Source organism: Vombatus ursinus, unplaced genomic scaffold (genome assembly GCF_900497805.2).
Source record: "Vombatus ursinus unplaced genomic scaffold, bare-nosed wombat genome assembly UNPS02014791.1, whole genome shotgun sequence".
Lineage (NCBI taxonomy): Eukaryota > Metazoa > Chordata > Mammalia > Diprotodontia > Vombatidae > Vombatus > Vombatus ursinus.
In genome coordinates, this window is record NW_020954569.1 from 82942535 (window position 1) to 82955736 (window position 13202).

The 13202-nt window shown below is 37.9% G+C and overlaps 1 protein-coding gene across 4 annotated transcripts in view; it reads right to left on the bottom strand.

Moving 5' to 3' along the window:
• Nucleotides 1-12253, bottom strand: part of SLC45A2 (solute carrier family 45 member 2) — a 63397-nt gene extending 51144 nt beyond the window's left edge. For all 4 annotated transcript variants that reach the window (XM_027869136.1, XM_027869139.1, XM_027869138.1 and 1 more), the window contains exons 1-2: nt 11869-12253; nt 10856-11035 (exon numbers count right to left, since the gene is read on the bottom strand). In XM_027869136.1, the coding sequence (XP_027724937.1) occupies nt 10856-11035; nt 11869-12253 (565 nt within the window). The remainder of the gene's footprint in view (nt 1-10855; nt 11036-11868) is intronic.
• Between the last annotated feature and the right edge of the window lie 949 nt (nt 12254-13202).

A 13202-nucleotide genomic window follows, 5' to 3' on the forward strand; every position in this document is an offset into this window, starting at 1 on the left:
TATCTATCTATCTATCTATCTATCTATCTATCTATCTATCTATCTATAACTGACCAAGATACATTCAATGGCTATGAAGCTGACTAAGTAAAAATATTGTTGGGGGTTATACTATCTCATTGTGTGATGGGCCACAAAAATGACTTATTAGAAATTGCAAAAGGGCATATACTATGGTGTCTCATATAGCTCAGAGGGAGCTTTGGGTCTTTAAAGGATTTGTTAGCAATGCACAAAATCTAACATTCTATAGTGCTGGAAAGGTCTCAGCTACAGTGCTGGCAACAGATTCTATCTGGTACTAAGGCCCAATCTAGCTAAGTACAGAGATGCTGCCACTTTGGTCCTGACAACCAATAAAGCAAAGAACAAAATGACGTTCATTTCTATGAGGCCCCCTTCTATTTCTGCAGGGACAGTGAGTGGCAAAGTGGTTGCTAAAAGGGTAAAGGGTGGGGCAGCAAGGTGGTGAAATGGATAAAGCACCAGTCTTAGAGTCAGGAGGACCTGAATTCAAATCTGCCCTCAGACATTTAATAGCTGTGTGACCCAGGGCAGGTCACTTAACCCCCATTGCCTCCAAAAAGCAGCAACAAAAGGCATCACAGCCTTTAGACCACATATAAACATTTACTTAATGGATATTACTCTAAATGTAAGAATATGTAGCGGATTTACTCATTGCTGAAATTAAATCACATCAGTATTGACATTCTCAGCATAAATGAAACCTGAAAACAAAATTAAGTTCCAGCTTACTGTAAGGATGGCTTGTGGGTTTTTCTTGGAGAGGCAAATAAAAGTAGTTGGAGAAGTTGGTTTTATTATATGTACAAAAGCAATAAGAAACATCATTTCATGGGGAATTTGATTGTCATATTGTAATGCTCTTGATAAATATGTCCAAAATGATCACAACCCATAGAACTCCTCAATTAGTACATACATCTTTTACAAACATTTTGATGGATAAGCTAGACACAGCAGTAAGCGGTAAGAAGGCTGGATTTTCTTTGGGAAATTTTAGAGTGCTTTTAATTATCTCAAGTTTCTCCTTAGTCTTCCAATGATGTGATATTATGGTTCATGGAATACTTGCCTCTGAAAAATTATGGTTATGGGTTACCTAAAGGACAATGAAGATTTAGATGTGAATAGATTGCAACATATTACTAATGAGCAATTGTATAAGAGAAGTGGCATACAGAAATGGAATAGAAAGGATTTAATTCAATACAGTACACCCTAGGATGGCTTACCAAAGGAAGTAACGGAGTCTCCTTCCCTTTTGTTTTTGTTCAGTCATTTCAGATTTGTCCAATTCTTTGTGACCCCATATGGGCTTTTGTTAGCAAAGATACAGGAGTGGTTTGTCTTTCTCCAGTTCATTTTACAGATAAGGAAACTGAAGCAAACAGGGTTAAGTGACTTGCCCAGGTTCACACAGCTAGTAAGTGTCTAAAGCCAGATCTGAACTCGGGAAGATGAAACTTCATGCCTGGCAATTTATCCACTGTGCCACCCAACTGCCCTCTTCTTCCCTAAAAGTCCTCAAAAACAGGATTGATGTTCATCTGTCTTGAATAGATTTGTTCAGGGAGGATAGACCAAAGGAGGAAAGATAAGGTCAAGGTTTAGTATAGGAGGCAACATGATGCAGTGAAAAGAGCATGGGACTGAGAGTCAGAGCACTTGGGTTTGAATCCCAGCTCTGCTACAATACTACCTCTGTGACTTTTGGAAAGTTATTTAATTTCCCTGGACCTCACTTTCTTCATCTATAAAATGGAAGGAGGGGTGGATTAAATCGCATCTAAAGTTCTTTGCCAGCTGAACTCAGTGTTCTATGGTCCTCTGAAGTAGGTAATAACTTCTGCTTAATTTCACCCTAGGGCACCTAGGTGGCACAGTGGATGGAGCACAGGGCCTGAAGTCTGAATGACTTATTTCCTGACTTCAAATATGGCTTCAGACACTTACTAACTGTGTGACCCTGGGCAAGTTACTTAACCCTGTTTGCCTCAGTACCTCATCTGTAAAATGAGCTGGAGAAGGAAATGGTAAATCATTCCAGTGTCTTTGCCAAGAAAACCCCAAATAGGGTCACAGAGAGTCAGACATAACTAAAATGACTCAACAACAACAATTTCATCCAGGCACTGATGGATAGCGTACTATTTTGAAATCCAAAGAAAAATTTGTACCTATGGTTTGCTGTAACTGTCCTATACAGAACTGACCTTCTGAAAATTTGAGGAGACATTTTGTAAAGCAGTGAAGAGTAGTTGCTAAAACATTTTTTCCAAATGTTTTGGTCTTGTTAGAAACTACTGTTAACATTAAAATCTTACATTTGTATAGCATTTTACAGTTTTCAGAACACTTTCTTATGGCTTATCTCACTTGATCTTCACAACAAACTGCAAGATAGAAAGAGTGACTTTGGACTAAACTCATATGATTATAATGTTTATAGCAGATCTCTCTCTTATTCTGTTGGCCTAATTTGATATTAAAATGAATCCGTATCTTCTGAACACACACCAACTGATATGAAGGAAAGCAGCCCATAGGGGTGGATGGTTAAGGGAAACTGAGCTGAGATTCAGTATTTTGCTGTAGATAGTTAACCAAGTTAACCAAGCAGAGTTGACTGTGGCACATATTTATTATGCAGATCATTTTCTCATAATGCTCTCTGTCTACCTTGACACTTTGAAATGGAATTGTTCTCTGGACACAACATAAGTGCTGTCATGGGTCTGCATGGGGAAAGTCCCAGCAATGCAAAGTTTGCTAAATTTACTCCTTTGACATCAGAGGAAGGTCAGTCCTTCAGCAAACAAACACCTCACTGTGCTGGATGGTGTCCTCACCGAGGTAGTGCTGCCCAGAGCCTTTCAGAAAAAAGCAGTAAGTCTGGACATGATTGGCTACAAACTCAGGCCTCTCTGATCCCTGAAAGTAATTACTTTGAACAAAGTGTTTTTCCATTTGATATGAGGTAGCAGCAAGGTATTTGGTGAGAAAAATGCCTTGGGCATCAATATTTTAGACTTATACAGAGGTAGAAGTGACCTCAGAAGTCACCCACTCTAATCAGTATCTGAGCATGAATGTCCATTACAACCTAATAAGCCCCCCCCATAATAAGAAGCTCACTGCCTGGCAAAGATGCTCATTCTAGTCTAGGCCAATGGTCTTTGGGGAATTTTTTTCTTTTTTTATTAATTTATTTTGATTTATCAACAATCACTTCCATAAGCTTTTAAGTTTTAAATTTTTCTCCCCCTCCATCTCCTCCCTCCCCAAGACGGTGCACAATCTGATATAGGCTATACATATACATTTCTTTTATTTTCACATTAGTGATATTGTAAGGAAGAATTAGAACCAATAGGAGGAACCACCAGAAAGAGGAAACAAAACAGAAGAAAAAAATAGCAAATAGTATGCTTCGATCTGCATTCAAACTCCATAGTTCTTTCTTTGAATGTGGATAGTATTTTCTATCATAAGACCTTCAGAGATGTTTTAGATCCTTGCGTCATGGAGAAGGGCTAAGTCTATCAACGTTAGTCATCACACAATATAGTTGTTCCTGTGTACAACATTCTCCTGGTTCTGCTCACTTTCCTCAGCATCAGTCTATATGAGTCTTTCCAGGTTTTTGTGAAGTCTGCCTGCTCATCATTTCTTATAGCACAATAGTATTCCATTACATTCATATACCACAACTTGTTCAGCCATTCCCCAATTGATGGGTATTCCCTCAATTTCCAATTCTTTGCCACCACAAAAAGAGCTGCTATAAATATTTTTGTACATGTGTGTCCTTTTCCCATTTGTATGATCTCTTTGGAATACAGCCCTAGAAGTGCTATTGCTGGGTCAAAGGGTATGCACATCTTTATAGCCTTTTGGGCATAGTTCCAAATTGCTCTCCAAAATGGTTGGATCACTTCACAACTCCATCAACAATGCATTAGTGTTCTAATTTTCCCACATCTTCTCCAACATCTATCATTTTCCTGTTTTGTCACGTTGGCCAATCTGATAGGTGTGATGTGGTGCCTCAGAGTTATTTTGATTTGCATTTCTCTAATCAATAGTGATTTAGAGCATTTTATATGACTATAGATGGCTTTAATTTCTTCATCTAAGAACTGACTTCATATCCTTTGACCTTTTAGCAATTGGGGAATGACTTGTATTCTTATAAATTTGACTTAATTCTCTACATATTTTAGAAATGAGGCCTTCTCAGAGAGACTGGTTGTAAAAATTCTTTCCCAATTTTCTACTTTCCTTATAATCTTGGTTGCATTGACTTTGTTTGTGCAAAACCTTTTCAATTTAATGTAATCAAAATTATCCATTTTGCATTTTGTAATGTTCTCTATCTCCTGTTTGGACATGAATTCTTCTGTTCTCCATAAATCATCAGCAAGATTCCTTGCTCTCCTAGCTTGCTTATATTATCAGCCTTTATATCTAAATCATGAACCCATGTTGACTTTATTTTGGCATATGGTGTGAGATTTTGGTCTATACCTAGTTTCTGCCATACTCTTTTCCAGTTTTCCCTGCAGTTTTTGTCAAATAGTGAGTTCTTATCCCAGAAGCTGGGGTCTTTGGGTTTATCAAATAGTAGATTACTATAGTCATTGACTACTGTGTCTTTCATACCTAATCTATTCCACTGATCCACCACTCTATTTCTTAGCCAGTATCAAGTAGTTTTGATGATTGCTGCTTTATAATACAATTTAAGATCTGGAATGGCTAGGCCACCTTCCCTTGCATTTATTTTCATTAATTCTCTTGATATTCTGGACCTTTTATTTTTCCAAATGAATCTTGCTATCATTTTTCCTAGCTCTATAAAATAATTTTTGGTAGTTTGATTGGTATGGCACTGAATAAGTAAATTAACTTAGGTTGAATTGTCATTTTTAATATATTAGTTCAGCCTACCCATGAGCAACTGATGTTTTTCCAATTATTTAGATCTGACTTTATTTGTGTGAAAAGTGTTTTGTAATTGTATTCATATAGTTCCTGGGTTTGTTTCGGTAGGTAGACTCCTAAATATTTCATAATGTCTATAGTAACTTTAAATGGAATTTCTCTTTCTTTCTCTTGCTGTTGGGCTTTGTTGGTAATATATAGAAATGCTGATGACTTATGTGGGTTTATTTTATAGCCTGCAACTTTGCTAAAGTTGTTTATTATTTCAAGTAGTTTTTTACTTTATTCTCTAGGATTTTCTAAGTATATCATCATATCATCTGCAAAGAGTGATAGCTTTGTTTCTTCTTTGCCTATTCTAATACTTTCAATTTCTTTTTCTTCTCTTATTGCTAAAGCTAACATTTCCAGTACCATATTGAACAACAGTGATGATAATGGACATCCTTGTTTCACCCCCGATCCTATTGGAAATGCTTCTAGCTTGTCCCTATTACATATAATGCTTGCTGAAGGTTTTAGGTAGATGCTACTTATTATTTTAAGGAAGACCCCATTTATTCCTATACTCTCTAGTGTTTTTAATAGGAAAGGGTGTTGTATTTTGTCAAAAGCTTTTTTTGCATCTATTGAGATGATCACGGGGTTTCTGTTAGTTTTATTGTTGATATGATCAATTACGCTGATAGTTTTCCTAATATTGAACCAGTCCTGCATTCCTGGTATAAATCCTACCTAGTCATAGTGTATTATTCTTGTGATAAGTTGCTGTAATCTATTTGCTAATATTTTATTTAAAATGTTTTCATCTATATTCATAAGGGCAATTGGTCTATAATTTTCTTTCTCTGTTTGGACTCTTCCTAGTTTAGGTAAAAGCACCATATTTGCATCATAAAAAGAATTTGATAAGACTTCTTCACCTATTTTCCCAAAGAGTCTATATAGTATTGGAATTAATTGTTCTTTAAATGTTTGATAGAATTCACTTGTAAATCCATCTGGCCCTGGAGATTTTTTACTAGGGAGTTCATCAATGGCTTGTTCAATTTCTTTTTCTGAGATGGGGTTATTTAAGTATTTTACTTCCTCTTCTGTTAATCTGGGCAATTTATATTTTTGTAAATATTCATCCATTTCACTAAGATTGTCAAATTTATTGGCATACCATTGGGAAAAATAGTTCCTAATTATTGTTTTAATTTCCTCTTCCTTGGTGGTGGATTCACCCTTTTCATTTTTAGTAATTTGGTTTCCTTCTTTTTTTTTAAATTAAATTAACCAAAGGTTTATCTATTTTATTGGGTTTTTTTTTTTCATAAAACCAGCTCTTAGTTTTATTTATTAGTTTAACAGTTTTCTTAATTTCTCCTTTGGTTTTCAGTATTTCTAATTTGGTATTTAATTAAGGATTTTTAATTTGTTCTTTTTCTAGTTTTTTTAAGTTGTATGCCCAATTCATTGATCTCTTTCTCTATTTTATTTATATAAGCATTTAGAAATATAAAACTTCCCCTAAGAACTGCTTTCGCTGCATCTCATAAGTTTTGGTATGTTGTCTCATTATTGTCATTCTCTTGAATAAAGTTATTGATTGTTCCAATGATTTGTTGTTTGACCCATTCAGTTTCCAATTAGTTTTAGTCTATCTTTCCATGACCCTTTATTACATATAATTTTTATTGTATTGTGATCTGAAAAAGATGCATTTAATATTTCTGCCTTTCTGCATTGGATTGTGAGATTTTTATGCCCTAGTACATAGTCAATTTTTGTGTATGTGCCATGCACCACCGAGAAAAAAGTATATTCCTTTTTATCCCCATTCAATTTTCTCCAGAGGTCTATCACAGCTAACTCTTCTAATATTCTATTCACCTCTTTAACTTCTTTCTTATTTATTTTGTGGTTAGATTTATCTAGTTCAGAGAGGGGGAGGTTAAGGTCCCCCACTAGTATAGTTTTGCTGTCTATTTCTTCCTGTAACTTCCTGAGCTTCTCCTCTAAGAATCTGGATGCTATATATGTTTAGTAATGATATTACTTCATTGTCTATGGTGCCTTTTAGCAAGATGTAGTTTCCTTCCTTATCTCTTTTGATAAGATCTATTTTTGCTTTTGCTGTGTCTGAGATCAGGATTGCTACCCCTGCTTTTTTTACTTCAACTGAAACATAATATAGTCTACTCCAGCCTTTTATCTTTACCCTGTGTGTGTCCCTCTGTTTCAAATATGTTTCCTGTAAACAACATATTGTAGGATTATGGTTTTTAATCCATTCTGCTATCTGCTACCATTTTATGGGAGAGTTCATCCCGTTCACATTCACAGTTATGATTACTATGTATCTTTTCCATCCTATTTCCCCCATTTATGCTTTTCTTTCTCCTTCTCCCTTTCCCTCCTCACTAGTGTTTTGCTTTTCTTTGTTTTCTGTTTTCCTCTTTGAACTGAACCTGTAATTTCAATGACATAGGCTACTCGATCTACCAAAGCAGGTGAGCTGTTCTTTTACAGCTTAGTCTCAGAAATTGCCTTCCATTCTATTGCTAATGAACTGACCTTCCTATCAACCTCTTCCTCTCATAGTTTCCGTTTTCTTGTAATCAGAGAAACCTGACTTCTCCCAGAAGACACTACATCCCTGGCCACCCTCTCTAGGATGTAGGGTATAGTTAATGTGCCTTGATGCCACTTCCTTTACCTCCCACCCCCTATTACTCAGCAATTTCTCCTCCATGGTTCACTCCATCATTATATATAAATATATATATATATATAAAACCCTATCAAGATTCCGGGGACAGCTATCCATTGTCCTCCTCTTCAATTCTCCCACTTTTCACAAGAAAGGTCAGTAGCAGCCCACAATCTTCTCTATCCCAATTCCTATCCTTATGCTTAGGGGGCTTCAATGTACATGCTGATGTCTTCTCAAACACTTTGGATTTCTGGTTCATCAACTTCATCTCCTGTGACCAGAATCTCAGGTACGCATGGGAATACTCTTGACTTCATCATCACCACAAGTTTTCAGTCTCCAAAATCCAAAACTCACAAATTCCTCTGACCATAACCTCTTATCATTCCATCTCTCCTGGGACTTACCTCTCCTAAACCTATTCTTCATCCTCATCACAACTTCCAGTCAATCCTCTTCCCCCTCTCCCCAATTTCCCAGGCCTCCTTGCTCTGATCTCACTTTACTCTCTCCTCAATTTTGATTCTATAGTTATGTAGTTCAACTTTACAACGTTATCTACTTTCAAATTCTTTGCCCCTTATCCTATCACTGGTCATTCCCTTGCAGATTCCAACCCTGGATTATTCCCACTGGCCACCTTTTCACTCTTACTCTCCAGATGCTGGAGGAAGTCTCCATGCTGAGTCCACTAAAAATGTCTGCTATCTAATCTCAACTGAGTTCTCAGTGATGCAAATCAATCAATTTCCTCTTTCCTGATTGACTACCTGTCATACTTGCTACAGTTCTGTTTCCTAACCTCTCTGTTCTCAAACTACGATTACCATCTTCTTTCCCTCCCTCTCATCAGAAGACCTTACTTCATAGTTTACGGAGAAAGTTGAGACGAACCATCTTAAGCTCCCTCTCCTTCATAACTTTATAATTCCAATCTCCTGAATGTTGTCCCCATTCTCTCTTCCTCTCATCAGTCTCAGAAAAGGGGTCCTTCTGGCCAAAGTCAATTATTTCACTTGTGCTTTTGATCTATTATCTCCCATCTTCTCTGAGAAGTTGCTTCTTCAATTCTTGCCCCCCCCTTTCTAATCTTTAAGATCAAATATATGACCCATTGCCTGACAGAAAGGTGAAGGATTCAAGATACAGAATGAGACATACATTTGTGTACGTGGCCAATGTGGGAATTTGCTTTGCTTGTCTATGCATATTTGTTACGTGGGTTTTCTTTTTCTTTTTTCTTTTTTTTCTTTTTGTCCAATGGGGGTGGGGAAGAGGGAAGGAGATGATAAAATAAGTGTTAACTAAAAAAAATTAAATGAAAAAGAAAAAAAAGAAAAAACTATCTAAATTCATTGTTTTTCCTTCTCTCTCTTCTTAACCCCTTTCAATATGGCTTCAGATTGAAAATGTTCTCTCTAAGGTTGTCAGGGATGTCTTTCTTCATTGTTAAATCCAATGACCTTTTCTCAACTCTCATCCTTCTTGATCTTTCTTTAATATTTGACTTTGCTGACCACTCCCTCCTTCTGGAGACTGTCTTTCTTCCCATTTTTATATTCTCCTTTCTAGATTATCTTTTTCTTTCAGGTCCCTAGGCATGGGTTTATCAGGATTCTGCCTCGAACCCCCTTTCCTTTTCTCTCTACAACTTCTCTCTTGCTGCAAAGGGCTTAATTATTGTCTCTTTGCAGATCAGGCAGACCTAGAGGCTAGGCCCAGGGACATTACTATCAGCTCTCTTTCCAGCCTCCTTCCTCCCCCAGCCCTGTAGGGCAAAGCTCTGAATTAGTTATGACTCTTTGATCACTAGATTAGCCCCTAGGGCATTAAATTTTTAGCTAATTTTAAAATGGTCAACTTAAATATGACAATCTGTGTCTGTAGGAGTACTCACACAAATGAAATTGCAGAGCAATTCATTTCACCAATCATTTTAGGATTTATTTAGTTCCTTACTGGAGCAATGGATAGAGTGCTCTGCTTGCAGTCAGGAAGACTAGTGTTCCTGAGTTCAAATATGACTACAGATGTTTATTAGCTGTGTGACTGTGGGCAAGTCACTTAACCCTATCTGCTTCATTTTCCTCATCTGTAAAATGAGCTGAAGAAGGGAATGGCAAACCACTCCAGTATCTTTGCCAAGAAAACCCCAAATGGAGTCACGAAGAGTTGGACATAACTGAAAAGAACTAAACAACAAAACAGTGTGATTTGACTATGCCATAAATCAGCACAGTGCCGGGAACAAAGTAGCCATTTCATAAAAGCTTGTTTAATGGAATTGAATCTTCTCAACTAGACTATAAATTCCTTGCAGGTATGAGCTGTCTTATATTTCTACCTGGGTCCCTCTAGACCTGCTCCCTTTTATTATCTCCCACCCCATCCTCACACAGCAAGCCCCTCAATAAATGCTTCTTAATCATTATTACCATTGGTACATTTTCCCCAGCCAGTAAAGGCTGGTAAAAAAAAAATAAAATACTGGCAAACAATCAATATGTACTGGAATCCTTGTCAATGTTTTAACATCTTCCCAGGTTGTTAGACCTTGAAGACAAAACTGAACATATCCTTCTTACAAAATGGTTTTTGCTTCTCCATCCCTAATTACTGTCCAGTACAAAAGAAGTATTAGTGACATGAGTGAGGTGACTGGAATATTTTATGTTTAGTTTAGTTCTATTTCCCATGACCCAGAACTGAGGAAAGGAGGAGAGGAAAGCTAACTAATATCCATCTCCCAGAAGGGAGGAGAACAGCTCTAGATTTCAAAAAGGCAGGTTACACGCCTGCATTCTCCTTAGTGTATGGAATTTTTGCATGCCCTTCATCCAAATAGGAATCTGAAAACACTGTATCTTTACACAACACATGTAAAAAGCAGAAGGCATTTTTGTTCACTTCGTTGAAAATATGACTTATGGACATCCTTGTATAAGTCTCCTTCTGGAAAATCTGACAGCCCAGTCACAAGCTGACCTTCTCAAGAGAAATGGACCCGGAAGACAAGGCCCTCGTGATAGCAGCACCAGATCAACTGATCTATTCATTCAAAAAGATTAGCAAAGCCAAGAAAGAAAACTGCAACCACAATTTATCTTCCTCCCCCACAAAATTCCTCCCCTTCATGGGATAATAAAAGAAAAAGGAGGGAAAAAAAGCACTTTCATTCCCTACCTGTGAAGAGTGCATGGTAATGGAGACCCCTCTCTTTATCCTGATGGGAGCAAACATCAAACAAATAGGCTTTGATGGGGCCATCAATAAAATCAGCTGCAAAATCAAAGAGTGCTACACCCAGCATGGTGATAGTTACTGCCCAGATCGTCAGTTTTTTGCTTGGCTTAGTAATCACAGCTGAAAAAGAATCAAAAGCATTTCTCCAACCAATTGCTTTCAGTAAAGGACGTTTTGCACACAGTCCAGCCAGGGTTGCCATGGCCTTATTTTCATTTAAAATACCCACCAAGGCATCCTGCCTCCCATTTCCCTGCCATCCAGCCAAAGAGAAGAATAGCTGCATGGAATATGTCTTGTTTTTAAGTTTTCCAATCCCTTCTTTATGAAACTTTCTGCCCACTACTAAGTCTCAGTTCTGCCCCCGAGGAACTGTATGGCTTTGGGCAAGTCTACTACTCTGAGTCTCCATCCGCTCCCCTTTAAAGTGAAGAGGGTAGACTAGACCTGTAAGCTTCCTTCCAATTTTAACATTGTATGATTATTTAATAAAGTATATCTCAAGCTGCATATTAATGATTGGGGCAAAGGAGATATACCTATTGCAGTTGTAAAACTTCCCCCTTGGATTGACCCACTGATACTTTGCCAGCTTTGTCTTGTCTCTAAATTAAATGATAATTACTAGTAACTTTGTGTCTAGAATGGTTGGTTGAAATTATGTATTCAATTAAGTTGGTTAGACGAAATAGACTCAAAAGGAAACTCAATTGATAATTCTATTTAAGATTCATTCACATCATTTTCTGAATAAAAACTTCCTGATGTATTAAATATCAAGAACTTTCAAAACTCTAGAACTTGTCACCCCAGACAACAGCTTCCTCATAGCCTGGGAGATGTGATCTGTTCTGATCCAAGTCTCATTCAAGTCGCACACAAAACAAGTTATGGCCATTTCACAGTAAGATATAGAATTATTTTTGCCTGGTTAGATCATGGAGTTCACTTACCTGAAATAACAGCATCCCCGTTGAGGTACAATGCCATACCCAGCAGCATCATGATGCCCAGCGTCAAGATGTAGGGTCTCCGTTTGCCCCATCTGGATTTACAGTGATCACTGGCTGATCCCACTACTGGCTGCAGCATGAAGCCCAGGATGGGACTAATGAGCCACACTATACTGTACAGACTTTTGGGCAGGCCCACACTGAGTAGCACTGGGGTCACATAAGCAGCTTCCACAGCATAGCAAAACTCCCTGCCAAACATAGCCATGCTATGCATGATAAGTCTGCCTACAGATCTTCTGGGGGGTTCAGTATGGTCAAAGAGGCCAAACTTAGCTAGGGACATGTACTTTTGAATCTCAGTCTGTCCACTGCTGCCACTCATGCCTGTTGAATAAAGCACCTCCCTACAACACCACCACCTCCTAGGAGTAGCTCGAAGTTTTTCACAACGGACTCTTTTTGACATGGATTCTGGCTGGCTAGGAAGTAGGAGGAGGAGATGCTCAGGATGGGGGAAGGGCTTAAATTCTTTCATGCCTACAAGATCACAAGTTATGATCAAGGAAGAAGGGAGGGGGAGTGGGGAAGCATGACGGAGATTAGCAGCAACGAGCCCCCTCTGGCTCCTTGGAATGTTTTGAACCATCTGAGAAAGGTTTCCTTTAATTTCCCTACAGTCACTTCCCAACTTGAAAAAAGAAAAACGTTAATCAAAACGCCTAAACCTCCCCCCTCCAAAAAAAGATTTCCTCTTACACTGACTTTGTGCTAAAAGGCCTCTAAAAAACCAAACAGTGGATTAGTTTTCCCAACTATAGGCTTCAAAGTTATGTTCACTAAATTGGCTAAATGTGGTGGAAACATTAGAAAGTTGGTTTCTCAAATACTTTCCCTTTCTAACAACAAAGGTCAGTACAGTTAACTAGCAATAAAAATGAAATAAATGGTACTCCCTAAAGTCCATCACCTTCTCCTATAATCTCCATGACAACCTTTGAATTATGACTGGAGAACTAAACTTCTGTTTTTGGTGAAGTGCTTCCTCCAAAAGTTTTTCTCATGACCATATATGCCATCAGTCTGTAGCTTAGGGCTATTTCCAATGCAAGACAGAGACATGCCATGAGATGATATATGGTTCAATAGTGTTTACAGTTTTTATTGAGTAGAGGTCAGTGAGGAAGTTGGAAGAGCAGCCAAAAAAAGGAAAAGCAGATGCCTATTGGGGGTGGGAGGTAGAGGTGGCGAGAAACGGTAGGTTCACCAGCCAGTGATACAAGGAGGCGGCAGAAGGGAGGATTTTCATTGCTCTAGAAGGAATCAGGGGAGGC